The following is a 17,909-nucleotide window of genomic DNA, read 5'->3' as shown; positions in this document are numbered from 1 at the left end:
TACTGTAATGGTGGATACATGACATGCTTTTGGCAAAACCCATACAACATAAAGAATGAAACAAACTATGGACTTTAGTTAATAATAATATATGAATATTGGTTCATCAACTGTAACAAATACACCACACAATGCAAGATATTAATAATAGTGAAAACTTTGGAGGGAGGGAGTATATGGGAATTCTCTGTACTTTTTGCTCAATTTTTCTTTTTCCTTTTTTTTTTTGTGTGTGTGTGAGGAAGATCAGCCCTGAGCTAACATCCATGCTAATCCTCCTATTTTTGCTGAGGCAGACCAGCTCTGAGCTAACATCTGTTGCCAATCCTCCTCCTTTTTTTTCCCCAACGCCCCAGTGGATAGTTGTATGTCATAGTTGCACATCCTTCTAGTTGCTGTATGTGGGACACGGCATCAGCATGGCTGGAGAAGTGGTGTGTCGGTGCGCGCCCGGGATCCGGACCTGGGCCGCCAGTAGCGGAGTGCACGCACTTAACCGCTAAGCCACGGGGCTGGCCCTGCTCCATTTTTCTGTAAACCTAAAACTGCTCTAAAAAAATCTATTTTTTACAAAGACACCAGAGCTCCTTAGAAAATAGTGATCGCTGAATTAATTTGGGAATACCACTCAAATGAATTCCATGATTTTATCATTCCTTTGATTAGTCTTATGAAACTGAATGTGGTCAACTGAATAGTGCCCTACCCCCCAGAGAAGTCCACATCCTAATCCCCAGAACCTGTGAATATGTTAGGTTACACGACAAAGGATAATTAAGGTTGCAGACAGAATTAATGTTGCTAATCAGCTGATGTTAGGGAGATTATTCCGGACTATCCAGGTGAGCCCAGTGTAATCACTAAGGTCCTTAAAAGTGGAAGAGACGGTCAGGGGACTGTATGGCTATTGAAGAAAGGCACAGAGAGGGGCTGGCCCCGAGGCGTAGTGGTTAAGTTTGGCGAGCTCCACTTCGGGGGCCTGGGTTCATGGGTTCATGATCCTGGGCGTGGAACTACACCACTCGTCAGCCATGCTGTGGTGGCGAACTACATACAAAATAGAGGAAGATTGGCACAGATGTTAGCTCAGGGCTAATCTTCCTACGCAAAAAAAAAAGTTCTTAATTTTGATGAAGTCCAATTTATCTTTTTTTCCTTTTGTTGCCTATGCTTTTGTTGTCATATTTATGAAATAATTGCTTAATTCCAAGTCATGAAGATTTTCCCCAATCTTTTCTTCTGAGTCTCATAGTTTTAGCTCTTAAGTTTAGGTCTTTGATCCACTTTGAGTTAATGTTTGTACATGGTGTAAAGTAAGAGCCCAATTTCATTCTTTCTTAGGTGCATATCCAGTTTTCCTAGCACCATTTGTAGAAAAGACTGTCCTTCCCCCTACTGAATGGTTTTGGCACCCTTGCCAAAAATCTATTGACCGTGTCTGCGAGGGTTTATTTCTGGGCTTTCTATTCTATTTCATTGGTTTATATTTCTGTCCTGTTTTAACTGTTATAGATTTGTAGTAAATTTCAAAGTTGGGAAGTGTGAGTCCTCCAACTTTATTCTTCTCGTTCAAGGTTGTTTTGTCTATTCAGGGCCCCTTACAACTTGAGGATAGGCTTTTCCGTTTCTGTGAAAAAGACTGTTGGTATTTTGTTAGGGATTGTGTTTAATCTGTAGATCACTTTGGGTAGTATTGACATCTTAACAATGGTAAGTCTTCCTGTCCATGAACATAGGGGATCTTTCCATTTATTTAGGTCTTCTTTAATTTCTTTCAGCAATATTTTGTAGTTTCCCATGTCAAACTTTCATCTCCTTGGTTAGATTTATTCCTAAGTATTCTTTTATATGCTATGGTAATAGAACTGATTTCTTAATTTCCTTTTCAGATTGTTCATTGCTGGTGTATAGAAACACAATTGATTTTCATGTGTTGATCTTAGACCCTGAAACTTTGTTGAATTCATTTGTTAGCTCTCATAACTTTCTTGTAGATTCTTTGGGATTGTCTGTATATACAATCGTGCCATCTGCAGATAGAGATAGTTGTACCTTTTCTTTTCCAACTTGGATGCTTTTTATTTATTTTTCTTGTCTAATAGCTCTGGCCGGAACCTCCAGTACAATGTTGAACAGCAGCAGTGAAAGAAGACATCCTTGTCTTGCTCCTGATCTTAGGGAAAAGCTTTTAGTCTTTCACCATTGAGTACAATGTTAGCTGTGGGTTTTTCATAACCTTTTATCACATTGAGGAATTTCCCTTTTTTCCTAGTGTCCTGAAAGTTTTGTCATGAAAGGGTTCTAGATTTTATCAAATGCTTTTTCTGTGTCAATTGGGATGATCATGTTTGTTTTCCTTTTTTCTATTAATGTGATGTATTACATGATTGATTTTCTTATGATGAATCACCCTTGTATTCCTGGGAAAAATCCCATATGGTCATGGTCAACAATCCTTTTAATGTACTTTTGGATTCTGTTTGCTAATACTTTGTTGAGGGTGTTTGCATCCATATTCATAAGGGCTATTGGCCCGTAATTTTCTTTTCTTGCGATGTCTCTATCTGGCTTTGGCATCAGAGTAATGCTGGCCTCATTAAATGAGGTTATTATTGGTTTATATTAAATATAAATAATATTAAAAGGACCATACACTATGATCAAGTGTTATTTATCCCTAGGATGCAAGGATGGTTCAACATATGCAAATCAATAAATGTGATTCATACTAATAGAATAAAAAAACATAAAACATAAAAATCATATGATCATCTCAGTAGATGCAGAAAAAGCATCTGACAAAATACAATATTCCTTCATGATAAAAACCCTCAATAAATTGAGTATAGAAGGAACAAACCTCAACATAATAAAGGTCATATATGACAAACCCACAGCCAACATCATACTCAACATTGAAAGGCTAAAACCTTTTCCTCTAAGAACAGGAACATGATGAGGGTACCCATGTTCACCACTCCTATTCAACATAGTACTGGAAGTCCTAGCCAGAGCAATCAGGCAAGAAAAAAATAATAATAAGGCATGCAAATCAGAAAGGAAGAAGTAAAACTCTTTGTTTGCACATGATATGATCTTATATGTAGAAAATCCTAAAGACTCCACAGAAAGAATGTTAGAACTAATCAACAAGTTCAGTAAAGTTGCAGGATACAAAATCAACAGACAAAAATCAGTTGTGTTTCTATATACTAACAACTAACTATCTGACAAAGAAATAAAGAAAAAATCTCATTCACAATAGCATCAAAAACAATAAAATACTTAGGAATACATTTAACCAAGGAGGTGAAAGATCTGTACACTGAAAACTACAAGACTTTGATGAAAGAAATTGAAGAATAGACAAACAAATGGAAAGATATCCCATGTTCATGGATCAGAAGAATTAATATTGCTAAAATGTTCATACTACCCAAAGCCATCTGCAGATTCAATGCAATCAAAATTCCAATGGCACTTTCACAGAAATAGAAAAAAAAAATCCTAAAATTTCTATGGAACCACAAAAGACCCCAAATAGCTAAAGCAATCTTGAGAAAGAAGAACAGAGCTGGAGGTATCATGCTTCCTGATTGCAAACTATACTACAAAGCTATATTAATCAAAACAGAATGGTACAGGCTTAAAAATAGAGAGCCCAGAAATAAACCTTCACATATACGATCAACTAATATTTGACAAGGGAGCCAAGAATGCTCAGTGGGGAAAAGTTAGTCTCTTCAACAAACAGTGTGGGGAAAACTGAATAACCAAATACAAAAGAATGCAGTTGGACCCGTATCTTATACCACTCACAAAAGTTAACTCGAAATGGATTAAAAACTTAAACATAAGACCTGAAACCATAAAACTCCTAGAAGAAAATATAGGGAAAAGCTCCTTGACATTGATCTTGGCAACAATGTTTTGAATATGACACCAAAAGCAGAAGCAACAAAAGCAAAAATAAGTAAGTGAGGTTACATCAAACTAAAAAGCTTCTGCACAGCAAAAGAAACAATCAACAAAATGAAAAGGCAATCTACAGAATAAAAAAAATATTTTCAGGGGCTGGCCCAGTGGTGTAGTGGTTAAGTTCACACACTCTACTTTGGTGGCTTGAGATTCGTGGGTACGGATCCCAGGCATGGACCTACACACTGCTTGTCAAGCCACACTGTGGTGGTGTCCCACACACGGGGTGGAGGAAGATTGGCACAGATGTTGGCTCAGGGACGATCTGCCTCAAGTAAAAAGAAGATTGGCAACAGATGTTAGCTCAGGGCCAAGCTTCCTTACCAAAAAAAATAGTAACAATAAAATTGGCAAATCTTATATCTGATAAGGGGCTAATATCCAGAATACATAAAGAACTCACACAACTCAATAGGAAATCAAATCCAATTAAAAAATGGGCAGAGGAACTGAATAGACATTTTTCCAAAGAAGACATACAAATGGCCAACAGGCACATGAAAATGTATTCAACATCACTAATCAGGCAAATGCAAATCCAAACCACAATGAGATATCACTTCACACCTGTTAGAGTGGCTATTATCAAAAAGAAAAGAGGTGGGGCCAGCCTAGTGGCATAGCGGTTAAGTTCGCTTGCTCTGCTTCGGTGGCCTGTGGTTCACAGGTTCAGATCCCAGGTGTGGACTGACGCACTGCTTTTCAAGCCATGCTGTGGTGGTGTCCTATATAAAGTAGAGAAAGATGGGCACAGATGTTAGCCCAGGGCTAATCTTCCTCAGCAAAAAGAGGAGGATTGGCAATGGATGTTAGCTCAGGGCTAATCTTCCTCACAAAAAAAAAAAAAAAGGTAAGTGTTGGTGAGGATGTGGAGAAAAGGGAACCCTTGTACACTGTTGGTGAGAATATAAATTGGTACAGCCACTATGGAAAAAGGTATTGGAAGTGCCTCAAAAAATTGAAAATAGAACTACCGTATGATACAGCCATCCCACTTCTGGGTATATATCCAAAGGAAATGAAAATAGGATCTTGAAGAGATTTCTGCACCCCCATGTTCATTGCAGCATCATTCACAATAGCCAAGGTATGGAAACACCCTAATGGATGAATGGATAAAGCAGATGTGATATATATATACAATGGAATATTATTCAGCCCTGAGAAAGAAGGAAATCCTGCCATTTTCGACAACATGGATGAACCTTGAGGGCATTATGCTAAGCGAAAGAAGTCATACAGAGAAAGACAAATAGTGTATGATTTCACTCATATGTAGAATCTAAAAAAGCGGAACATGGTGGTGAACATGAGAACATGATGTAATCCATGCAGAAATAGAAGTATAATGATGTACACCTGAAATTTATACAATGTTATAAACCAATGTTACCACAATAAACAAACAAAGAAAATAAATAAGTCAATAAATAAATAAATAAGCGGAACTCATAGAAACAGAAAGTAGAGTAGTGGTTACCAGGGGCTGGGGTTGGGGGGGGGACGGGGAGATGTAGGTCAAAGGGTACAAACTTCCAGTTATAAGATGAATAAGTTCTGGGGATCTACTATACAGCATGGTGATTATAGTTAATAAAACTTTCTTATATACTTGAAAGTTGCTAAAAGAATAAATCTTAAATGTTCTCACCACAAAAAAGAAATGGTAATTATGTGACGTGATGGAGATATTAGCTAACACTATGATGGTAATCATTTTGCAATACATAAATGTATCAAATTAACATGGTGTACACCTTGAACTTACACAATGATATATGTCAATTATATCTCAATAAAGCTGGAAAAAATAAATACACAAATAAATATAAATAACACCTGTTTAATCAATCCTACTGTATTTATATACTCTTTTTTAAAAAGCCTTACATCTATATATCTTAAGAGTATATACAATAATACAGCCTACAAAACAAATATCCAATACAGGTTTTTTCAAAAAGTCAAAATAATTTGTTGTATCAGAGGACAGAAAGAAACATTATAAAATATTTTTGTAATTTTCTTAAACAATTTGTTTAATTAGCTCTACTATTAATTACTACTAATTGTTGTTGTTAACTAGTCTTGTTTTGTTTAAATAATAGCACTCGTAAGAGAAAAGTAAAAAATACAGAATACGTAATTTCAAATAAACACTCATTTTTCATACTTTGTATCGTATTTTTACTTTTTTCCAGCTTTATTGAGGTATAACTGACATAATCATTTCTAGTATTTTTATGTTAAAGTAATAACACATAGGCATAGAATTTTTATTATATATTGTATTTCTATGGTTGTTTTGTTGAGTGTGACGGTATCCCGGGTTGGCTCTCTAAAACATTGGTCATGGTAGGCAGAGTCTATAGACCTAGAAATCCCCAGCCTAGAGAATGGCATGGCTCTAATAAAGGTGGTGGCAAGGTGGGACCTCACTTCTCTGGTGCTCACACCTAGAGGACAGCCCTCGGGATATCGTGGGCTGGCCGTTATGTGCCACCGGAATGGGAATCCCATTGGAATGTAGTGAGGTGGGGAGGCAAGACCCACCTGGGGCCTCAGGGGGGTCTCTGCTGCTTGTCCACGAGCTGATGCCTTCCCCCCCAGGGCCCCCAGTTGATTCCATCACTCACCAGTCTGGACAGGCTCTTGCTCCAACAAAGCTCAAACGTCAGTGTGCAGACACAGAAACACCTGGCAACTCCCCACACGAGCAGATGGAAGGACCTGCTTTCCACGTCCCCAGGCAGCTCCCCGGATGGGGATGGCCTGGCCGGGTGTGCCCCTCAGACTGAGCCTGCTCAGGAATTTTACTTGACAGTAACTCTTCTGCTAACACCAACTCTCACAAATGTGATAGAGATTTAGGTCACTCAAAGGTTGGCCTCTTTTACCTTTGAAGCAGACAGGATCCATTTCTTGTTGTTGCTAATGGCAACATCCATCACCCAGTCATTATGGCCCTGAAGAAAAACAGGATTTGAAGAAGGACCTGGAGAAAAAGCTTTTGTAAGAACAGCAAACACACAAAGTCAGGAACCCAATGTTGTTTACATTTAAGAGCAACTAACTGTGCTTCCTTGGTTTCACCAATGACATTTAGGGTGGGATACAAAGTGTGAAGGCTTGTGGTATGTGTGTATAACGTGGCACCGTATGGGTTTTTAGAAACAGTACTCTGGGGGTTAGTAGAATGGCAAAAAAAATGATTGTATTCCCAGCTGGTCCCAGAGCACCTCCTGCAGGCTTTCGTTCGCACTCTTTGTTCTAGGAAATGCCACTCAGAGGTGCTATTGGTGAGGGGGCTCTTGGCTTCAGGCAACTGCAGACCTCTCCACTGAGCCTTATGCACACGCAAGATGCTTTCCTTGGGGACAAGGGAGCTCAGAGGAGACAGGTACCGTTGCTGGTTCAGACCCTTGGTGACGTCAGGGCTCTGCGTCTTTATCATTCTTTGGCCTTTCCCTTATGGAAAGGGGTGGATGGTGAGGCAAAGTGGTAGGAGGACAGAGAAGAAGAGAGAAGGTTAAATTGCTGTGTGTAACAAAGGGACAGGATTTGAGGATGGAAGAACAGGGAGAGAGAGAAGAGAGGGGAGGATAGAATAACCTGATAGGGGACAAAGGGACTTGTAAACACAGGGAGGTTGAACATTCAGTTTTAAGTTGTTCATTTGCCGTGATGTAAGCTCCCTTTGCTTCTCCAAACCCTCGGAGAAGAGGGCGCAGACAGACCAGCCCTGGGAGCGTGAACATTGTGGTGATCAAGGGGACACGGTCTACATCTGGGTCACAGGGAACAGAGAGACCAAGATTCACGGATGCAAGCATTCGCAGCCAAAGGCGGCCATGAGAACACAAGACTAGGCAGTACGCAGAAATCTTGGGGTGGGGGCACCTGGAACAGAGGCACTGAAGCAGCCAGTCCTGGGGTTGCCTGACCTCTGGGTTCCTGCTGTGCTGGATAACCCATCCCCCTATTATACAACTACTTTGAGTTGAGTCTTTTCTACTTGCAGCCGAAAGCACTCAGTTGACACCCACCATTTTGGAGGCCGCCACTTTCTGTGCACGCTCATTACGGCGTTTCTCCTTCCGCACAGTAATTTCTGCTGTTCTTACACACTTTCTCTGAGATTTTGCATTTTCTATTTCTTCTGCCTGGAATGCCCTTCCCCAAGATCCTCACTCATCCAGTCATTCCTTGCCATCCATTTCTCAGCTCGAATGCCACTTCTCCAACGGCGCTCCCTGCCCACCCACTGTGGATTAGTCCCCGGAGTCTGTTTCTATGACATCGCCCTGCTGTGATTTCTCCATTTCAATCATCACTGTTGACAATTTGTTTGTGGGTTTCTTGTCTGTCCTTTCCCACAGAGATGTCCGCTCCATAAGGGACGTCTAGTTCTGTCTTTCCCACTGATGTATCCCCAGCACCTGGCACCCAGCACCCAGCATGGAATGACTAAGGAATGAAGCTCAGATCCTCTATCTGATGCTGGCATTTGTACCTTCAAGGAGAGCTTCCGGTAACCTTCTCCTACATCCCAAATAGCCACAGTCCTGTCGAACCCTCCAGACACGAGAAGGGAGGCTGCAACATAAAGTGAACAAGTCTCAGGGGGTCATCTTCCCAGTCAACGGCTTCCTCCTCTGGGGAGGCCACAGCGGGCTGAGGACGCATTTGTGAGGTGCCACTGTAGCTCACTCTGAGGACACTCAAACTTCTTGCTGTGTGGCTCAATGACCTCCAACCAATTAGTCAATTCTCGTAATTCATGATAGTTATGTTCTATAAAGTCATCGCAAACACCAAATTAGCAAATTCTGAACCATTGCTCCTAGGGGAAATACAGGGTCAGGGTCCTATGAGCCTCTGGTCATGACATTTTCTGAACCACTCAATACATAACCCTGTTTATGTCTGTTTCCGTTTAAAGATATCTTATTTTTATTTATATTGCTTATTTATTAACATTGACTTCATGGTCATCAGTGCTATAACTCAGGCCTGAACGAAGCTTCTCTAACACATGTGCACATGTGTTTTCCCCATGAGGCACATCACAGTCTTCTTGCCGTTAGGAACACTGGACAGCACCTCAGCACTATGCTAGGGGGCCAATTTAAACAGCAAAATCACCAAGAGCTCAACATGCAAAAAATGTGGCTCTAAATAGACCCCAAAAAAGACACTTTATGATAAGAGAGCTGAAACACAAAGGCTGAGGGTCACCTTGTTCGGCCTCAGCTGGGAATGTGCGCACAGGCTGACTCTTCACTGCTCTGTGCGCATCCGTGAGTGACCACAAAAGTGCCATGAGTGTTGATTTTAGGGATGCAAATAAATTGTAGCCAGTAGGCGAATTTACAGATATGGAATCTGCAAATAGTGACAACTGACTATTTGCAACTCTGAACCCAATAGAGCCAAGAACAGAAGCTGTTGGGGTGCCTCATAGTGGGGTCTGACTCACACAGAGGCTGCTTCTGAAGAGGGAAAGTTGTTCAGAAATGCCCCAGCATTTCTCAAGCCAGGCCCTGATCGTGTGTATACTGGCTGGGTGCCCCCCCAACACACACACAGAGTGAGCCCCACTCCCCATGAGGATGGAGGAGCATAACATTTGGCTCCTGGGGGTCAGCAGCTGTCACCTCCCTCACAGGGCTAGCTGCCATGGCAGCTTCCTGTCATTGTCCCTGCTGCCATCCGTGCCCCTTCACCTGGAAATAGCTTCTCAATGTCCCATGGGGAAACACCCTTCACTTACTCTCAACTCCTCTGGTTCAGAGGGTACTGACCCCAACCTCTAGCTCTGAGGGTGGGCAAGTCACTCAGACCTGGCCCTTCAGAGCCTTTCATCCCCTGCTAAAGCGATTGGTTCAGAGATGGGCATGTGATCCAAGCTGAGCCAATGGGAGTCTTCCCTGGGACTCGTGTTGGCACCATCAAAAAGAGGGTCTCTCTCTCTCAAGGACTGTCAGAGGCTAGAACCTCTGTTGGCCTGAACCACCAGAGGCCCTCTTTTCGTCCTTGAGGAGAAAGGCCAGTATAAGAGAGCAGCTGAGCTGAGGGGCAGAGCAGAAGAGCTGGCTTCCTGACAGCATTGCCTGAGCATCTGGACCCAGCCACACCTGAAGTGAGACCTGCTCCTGGACTTTTCCACCACAGGAGCTAATAAATTTCTTTTGTTGCTTGAGCCATGTTGAACTGAGTTTCTGTCACCTGTAAACTTGTGCCTATGAATTTCCCTCCTGCTTTTTTTTTTGTTCTCCTGGACAGTAAATCCACCCTCACTGTCGGCATCACTGGACATTGCGTCTCTGTACTAGGGAAAGTCCACGTGAATGGAACACGAGGAACTCTGCCCCAGCGCTCCCGCGGGCACGGAGTCCTTCCACGTGTTAGTTACTCACTGTCTCTGGCAAAGTGGCAGGAGCTCACGGAACCTTCGTGGCCCTGCATCAGAGTTACACAGGCTCCACAGTTCCGAAACTCCCCTGTATGGACGTTCCATATTTTTAAGGTTTTATCCCAGGAGCTTGTGCACAGGAAATGGCCACTGAAGGTAAAACAGCAGTTGGAGATTGCACTGGAATGTGCCCTGAAACAGACAGACGGTGCTCACATTAGTGCTTTACTCCTGGAGGACCTGAGGGCACACCTAGAGCGGGGAGCTGATCCCCTGTGACCTAACGGACACCATTCCTTTGATCACTGCTCACCATGGTCTGGATATGAATTGCTCCATGTCACACTATGTCACACTCGTCCGGGATTTCTTATCATGCAATACTGACATTGTGTGCTGGATAATTCTTCATGGTAGGGGGCTGTGCTGTGCATTGTAGGACATTTAGCAGCATCCCTGGACTCTATCCACTAGATGCCAGGAGCACCACATCCAGTTGTGACAACCAAAAATATCTCCAGACGTTGCCAAATGTCCACTGGGGGACAAAATTGCCCCCGGTTATGAACCACTACACTATTCAGAGCTGCTTGAGGCTTGAGGGGAAAAGCAGCTGGAGAAGCTGGTGGTGGTTAATAGACCAACAGCCCTTCGGGTCTGGTGCTGGGTCACACTTGCAAAGCTTCCCCTGCTCGCTCTCCAGGACCAGGGAGGCGTGGCTCCTCCTCCCCCACCCCCTCACTTCTCTTACCCCACTGCTCTCTCTCTCATCCTCTCCCTCTCTCCTCGTCTGTCTTCAGTGTCATGAAAGCATATTTGACTGTTGTGCATTTAATTAATAAAGTTTTGGATCATGCATTCTCAATTTTTAAGTATCTTATTTTTTTGAAAGGAGAAAAGTCTGTTAGAATTTGGATGCTTTTTGTTTTGTTTCTTATCCTCAAAGTGTTTTCTCTGTTTGGGTGATGAAAGGGTTTTGGAAACAGCGGTGATGGTTGCAGAACATTATAAATGTGAATTAACCTAAAAATAATTAAAATGGCAAATTTTGTTACATATATTTTACCACAATTTAAAAAATAATAATGTGGGGCTGGCCGTGGCGCAGTGGTTAAGTTTGGTGCACTCCGCTTCTGCAGCCGGGGTTCACGGGTCCAGATCCCAGGTGCAGATCTACACTGCTCATCAAGCCATGCTGTGGCGGCATCTCACATACAAAATAGAGGGAAATTGGCACAGATGTTAGCTCAGAGCCACTCTTCCTCAGCAAAACTAATAATAATAATAATGATGATGATGATGATGATGATGATGATGTAATATCTCCAAAACCACTGAATTTTACACTTTAAATTGGTGAATTGTATGATATATGAATTATATTTCAATAAAGCTGCTAAAAAAGAAAGAAACGGGGGCCGGCCCTGGGGTGTAGTGGTTCAGTTCGGCACATGACGCTTCGGTGGCCTTCGCGGGTTCAGATCCCTGGCACAGACCTACATCATTCGTCAGCCATGCTGTGGCAGTGACCCACATATAAAATAGAGGAAGACTGGCACAGATGTTAGCTCAGGGCAAATCTTCCTCAGCAAAAAATAAAATTAATTAATTAATTTACTTTGAAAAAAGAAAAAAGCAAGGAGGCAGGAAGGCAGGCAGGAAGGGGAAAAAATGATGGCTTCCAGGAAAACTGAACGGTTACAAGACAGGTAAGAGAGATTTTTCAATATATATCCTTTTGTACGTTTTTGGTTTTGTACTGTGTTGCATGTTTTACATTTTCAAAAAGTAAATTACGTATTTTTGAAATAAAAACATGCTAGGTCCCTTGTTCAAAATTCATTAAGAATTTCAAGACTGGACAGCAGAGCACTAAATCAAGTCTGGGGCCCTTCTGAGTGTGGGCCCCCGTGCAACCTCAGAGGTCACAAGCCATGAAGTCAGCCCTGTCCTGTAGCACTGAAAATCTTTGCCTCTATATTTTCTTGCTAAAAGGTGCATTTCTAGAAAAATCACAAATTCGGGTCAATCAAAAATACCAATAGACATTTTGCCTAGTTCCCTTTCTACCCCTCTTGGGCAACAGAACGGAGTGGATTGCGACCCTTGCCCCCAGCTGGGGCTGCGGCCGCCTCTGCTGCCCTGGCCCTCTTCACTGCCCACACCGAGCAGCCTTAAGGAGCAGTGCAGACGGCCCGCGGCCCTCCCCACCCAGGTTTCGTGGGAGTCACCCTTAGTGACAGAGCACATGCTGAGCGCCCACCATGCAGCCTGTGCTAAGGACCTTCACGCATTATCTCGTTCAGACCTCACCTCTGCGCAGTTTGCAGGTGGGGAAACTGAGGTCCAAGGTCACACAGGATGGGAATCTGTGCACTCTGAACCCCTGGCCAGGCCCCCATGGGAAAGCCCAGCCCAGGCCAGCAGGGCTCATAACTGGGTAGACCAGGCAGGGTGACAGGGCACATACACACTCTGGAATCCTGACTCCAGGGCCTGCTGGAGGGGACTGGCCATCCGTCTGGTGGTGGCCACTGGTAAGGTGACCCTCGCAGATCTTCCCATTTTAGATGAGACACTGGAAATTCACATTTGGGGTGGGGGGCTCTGCACAATGTTTTCCAGCGTTGGCTCACCTTGAAACAAGTACACCTAGGCCCGTCCCAGCCACACGGCACAGCTGGGGTCCCCGGCCTGCCTGCCTCCTTCAGTTTCTCCATCTCCAGCCTCCTCGTAGCACCCCTGACCAAGCTGGACACGCCCCATGTGGACGCGGGCTTAGCAGCTGAAGGTGTCAGGTCAAATCCAGAAGGCGTGAATGAGGACCCCCACCCCCCTCCCTGCTGCTGGATGCCACCCGGCCCCCAGGGCCCCTCCTCACTTGGTGATGGTGAGCAGCGTGGCCTGGGATGTAACATCCCAGATCTTAATGCTCTTGTCCATCGAGACGGAAGCCACCTTCTGGCTGTCAGGGTCGAAGCAGCATGCGGTGACTGACCTTTCGTGATGGTCTGAGGCAGAGGGAAAGTGACCCATCACACAAGTTCCACATTCTGGGCCACACGTTTCACGTGGCCTAGAGACTCACGCCACTGCCCCAGATGGTGACAATGTTAACAAGGGACTACTCACACAAATATTTCCCAAGTACCTACTACGTGCCAGGCTTTGAGCAGGGGCACCGCCTAACTGCTCCCTGCCCCCACAGAGCTCCCGGTCTGATGCGGAGACACCCGTGAGCAGGCAACAACCTGCAGCACGCCGGGCCATGAGAGGGGCACACAGTACATCCTGGCTCCTGGCCAGCAGAAGCCTGGCCCAGCCCTGAGAGGTCGAGGAAGGGCCCTAAAAAGTTAGCAAAGGCAGCAGGAAAGGAAGAGTGCTCCAGGCAGAAGGAACAGCATGTGCAAAGACCCAGAGATGGGACAGAGTGTGGGGGAGTGTGGTGTGCAGCTGGATTTTGGAGTGTGAGGAGAGGTTGAGTAGGAGGTGATGCATCAAGGGGAAAATGCAAGCTGTGAGGCAGTGCACACATCATGGTTCTATGTGGATAAAAATAAACATAAAGCCCATATGGGAGAAAGCATTGGGTGTGTGCAAACACACACACACAGAGTTCAGGAAGGCCACCTAGCAATGTATTGCTAATAATAAGCTCCTCTGGAGAGGAGACTGGACAGATACAGCAGCCTTACACTTTTTACATTACACACTTACCAAATTGTTTTACAATGATTACGTATTTTTTTTACTTTTTATTTTGAGATAATTGTCAACCCACATGCAGTCATAAGGAATATCACGGAGAGATCCCCTATGCCCATCACCTGGTGTCCCCCAATGGTAACATCTTGTATAACGATTGTACAGGATCATAACCAGGAAGTTGATGTACAATGGTTTTTTTTCAGTAAGCGCCATTATATTCTTTTTAATCACCTGAATTTGTTTCTTTCTACATAACAATTAATAATGATAATATTGCTAATCATCAGTATGTGTAAAACACTAGAATAAATACTTTATGTAAATTATTAATAATCATCATTATTATTATTTATTTATTTATTTTGCTGAGGAAGATTTACCCTGAGCTAACATCTGTGCCAATCTTCCTCCACTTCATATTTGGGTCGCCACCACAGCATGGCTGACAAGTGGTGTAGGTCTGTGCCCGGGATCCAAACCTGCAAATCCAGGCCGCTGACGCAGAGCACACCGAACTTAAGCACTATGCCATGGGGCCGGCCCTATGATTATTATTTTCATATTTTAAAAATACAGGTAAAAACGTTGAGAAGGCTGAGCCTCCACTCAATAAAATATTAGGTTTTAAATGTCCACGTGAGGCTGGAGCAGAACATTGCTTCATTTATTACGAGCACGAGACTGAGCAGCAGAGCCCTAACTGATGAGGATCAGTCTTGGTTTTAACTGCTGGGGCTTCTATCAGTTAGTGTCCCATCTTTAACGATGTGGTTCACACCATTACAGTGTCACCAAATAAAGCAGTCGAAAGTCACTGTCAGTCAAGCGACAAGCGGCTGTTACCATAGCAGACAGAACAGAGCAGGGAGTCCACGCGCTCACCTTTGATGTGTGACACGGTGGTGGCACTTTCCACATCTGTTATACAGATTCCGCAATCCACATCCAAGCCTGAGACCACATATTTGCCGTCAGGGGAAAACTTACAGGAGATCACCAAGGTTTCATGGCTGATCTTCCACTGAAATAGGGCAACAATCAAAAGGTTGCTTTCTCTTCAGCCCAGCTGTCCAGTAGAACTTTCTGCGACGATGGAAATGTTCTATCTACGCACTGTCCAATATGCTAGCCGCTGGCCACATGTGGCCGTGGAGCACTTGTAATAGGCTAGGACAAATAAGGAGCTGAATTTTTGTTTAGTTTTAATTAATCAATTCAATTAACAAATGTAACTAATGAATCTGTGTCCCGAACAGATGGACAAGGATAGGGAGAGCACCCAGCAGAACTGGCAGCAAGGTTCTAGTAATGGCCAACTTGATTCCTGTTCACTTTGGTAAACAAGCGTTTATTGAGTGTCTGCCCTGTGCCTGGCACCATGGACAAGACACTACAGCCCCAGCCCCTTGGGCAGCTCACAGTTCCCTGGGGGAGGCCAGCACCACACCACAAGAAGGGGACAACGAGCTGCTCAATATTCAAGGAAAGGAGGATCTCACTGTATGTTGTAAATTATGGTATTGCCTTTGTGACAGTTTTAAAATATGCCCATCGATTCTTTGACAATCCTCTCTCTGAAAGGTGGAGCCTTATTCCCTGCCCCTTGAGTATGGGCTGGACTTGGTGACTCACTTCTAATGAATAGAATATGGCAGAAGCAACAGTGTGTGGCTTCCTCCTTGCCCTCTCCTGGATCACCTGCTCTGGGGGAGTGAACTGCCATGTCCCGAGGATGCACAAGCAGCCCTATGGAAAGATCTGCATGGGGAGAAACTGAGGCCTGCTGCCAATGGCCATGTGAGTGCGCCATCTTGGAAGGGGATTCTCAGCCCCAGTTGATCCTTCAGATGACTGCAGCCCCAGACAACATCTTAACTGTGACCTCACAAGAGAACTGAGCCAGAGCGGCTCAGCTAAGCCACTCCTAGATTTCTGACTGTCAGAGACTGTGAGATAATAAGTGCTTGTTGTTTGAAACTGCTAAGTTTTGGAGTAATTTGTCAAGCAGCAGTGGATAATTAATTCAACCTACAGTTGGCAAGTGGCATGGATGGCTTGTGCAACAAAAATAAATAAAAGTACTAAAAAAGAGTTTAAAGAAGAAAAAGAAAAGCACTTCAAATAGAAAAACTGGCTGGAGACAAGAGCAGGAAATTTACAAGAGGAGAAATAAACATTTGGAAAAATATTCAAAGACAGGAGTAATCAAAGCTGGTCTCATTTTTCACCTACCAAACTGGCTGACACTTTTTTTAAATCATGCTATCTGGCATGTAAGGGTAGGGGTTGGTGAGCTCTCTGCCAGTGCCTAGGGTCTGAGTTGGCACAGATTTCTGGAGGGTGATTTAGAAAGCTCCATATTTCTATACCAAATTAGCGATAAAATCCAGCTATATATCCTAAAAAATATTGGAGCGTAAAAAATGATATGCAAACTTTCCTCATCATAGCGTTGTTTATGATAGAGAAAAATGAAAGCAGCCTTGTCATCTTATAACAGGGATGGTAAAATACACATGACCTATCCATGCCGTGGAATCCATGTGTCCATTAAAAAGGATGATGCTGACGGATACTTATTCACCATTTCTTAAGTGGGGAAAAAAGTCAGGGCCCAGAAAGGACATATATAATGACACTATGTTGTTTATAGAACATACTTGCCTGTGTTCGTATGTAAGTAAACACATCTCTTTTAGACACCGAGATGTTAACTATAACTTCTGGGGGTTAAGGTTTTTGTTGCCGATTTTTTTTAAACTTGGCTTATCTTGTCTTTATAAAAATTTTTTACGCCAAATATAAATTGATCTTTGCACTAAGAAGAAAGACTGTTAAGGACAGAAAAGAGGAGGAAGGGGGAGGAGAGATGAGGAGGAGCTGCTGGACAGAGGGCGCCAGGGACGAGCCGGGAGGCCCTAAGGAGGCCCCTGAGCAGGGTAGGGGCTGCCTGGGCCTCAGGGCGGGAGAGACGGGGGATCTCGGGGAGATTTGGTTGAGTGGGTGGAGAACAGATTGGGAAGGGCCTCACCCAGAACCCTCATGCTTCCGCCATGTGGCCTTTATCCCATGGCCTCAGCTCTATTTCCTGCCTCATCGGAGTCCAAACACCCCACGAGGGAGGGTCTCTTTTCCCGTGCGCTCTCCTCGGCCTGGAATGCCATGCCTCCTACCCCCCACCTCCACTTCTTTCCGTGTGTCCATCCTTCCCATCCTTCAAGCAGAAGCCCCCCTCCTGCCTGCTCCAGGAAGCTTTCCTCCCCCGATGCCCACCCTGCATCATCTGGGGTCCCCGAGAATATTCTCTTCTCCTGTAAGACTGGGTTCTCTCTCTACCCCACACCCAGCCCAAGGCTAGCTACAAGGCCCCGTCAAGACCCTATGTTGTGATGTCTCCACTGGGACAGGGCAGACTTACCAGCAGCTCGCCTGTTTCAAGGTCCCAAGCCCTCACTGTTTTGTCATAGGATGCTGCAATAATTCTGGAAATAAAATGACAAACATAGGGTCTTCATGACCCAGACAATTATGCCTATCCTATGGTTTCTATGAAAAAATCATAGAAAATTCCTCATAGAAAATTCCTATAATTTAGGACCAAAATTGCAAATCATATCCGAATATTTCTAAAGATGCTCCACGAGCCCCCCCTGGAGAATAGTGAGTTCTCACTGAAAACAGAGAGAATCTTACTCTGGCACTTTCTCTGCCTTCACCCCGCAGCCATCCAAATATGTTTGTTCATTTTTTTTGCTGCGGAAGATTCTCCCTGAGCTAACATCTGTGCCCATCTTCCTCTGTTTTGTAT

At 44.0% G+C, this 17,909-nt stretch overlaps 1 protein-coding gene across 1 annotated transcript in view; it reads right to left on the bottom strand.

Annotated features, from left to right (window-relative positions):
* The window catches only part of WDR88 (WD repeat domain 88), a 43,465-nt gene that overhangs the window by 6,578 nt on the left and 18,978 nt on the right, over nt 1-17,909 (bottom strand). Inside the window, exons 4-9 of the mRNA XM_058529091.1 lie at nt 17,520-17,583; nt 14,984-15,122; nt 13,275-13,404; nt 10,398-10,585; nt 8,492-8,574; nt 6,876-6,944 (exon numbers count right to left, since the gene is read on the bottom strand). Of these exons, the coding sequence (XP_058385074.1) occupies nt 6,876-6,944; nt 8,492-8,574; nt 10,398-10,585; nt 13,275-13,404; nt 14,984-15,122; nt 17,520-17,583 (673 nt within the window). The remainder of the gene's footprint in view (nt 1-6,875; nt 6,945-8,491; nt 8,575-10,397; nt 10,586-13,274; nt 13,405-14,983; nt 15,123-17,519; nt 17,584-17,909) is intronic.

This window comes from Diceros bicornis, chromosome 34 (genome assembly GCF_020826845.1).
Source record: "Diceros bicornis minor isolate mBicDic1 chromosome 34, mDicBic1.mat.cur, whole genome shotgun sequence".
Classification (NCBI taxonomy): domain Eukaryota; kingdom Metazoa; phylum Chordata; class Mammalia; order Perissodactyla; family Rhinocerotidae; genus Diceros; species Diceros bicornis.
This window is presented reverse-complemented; position numbering and strand designations above follow the sequence as displayed.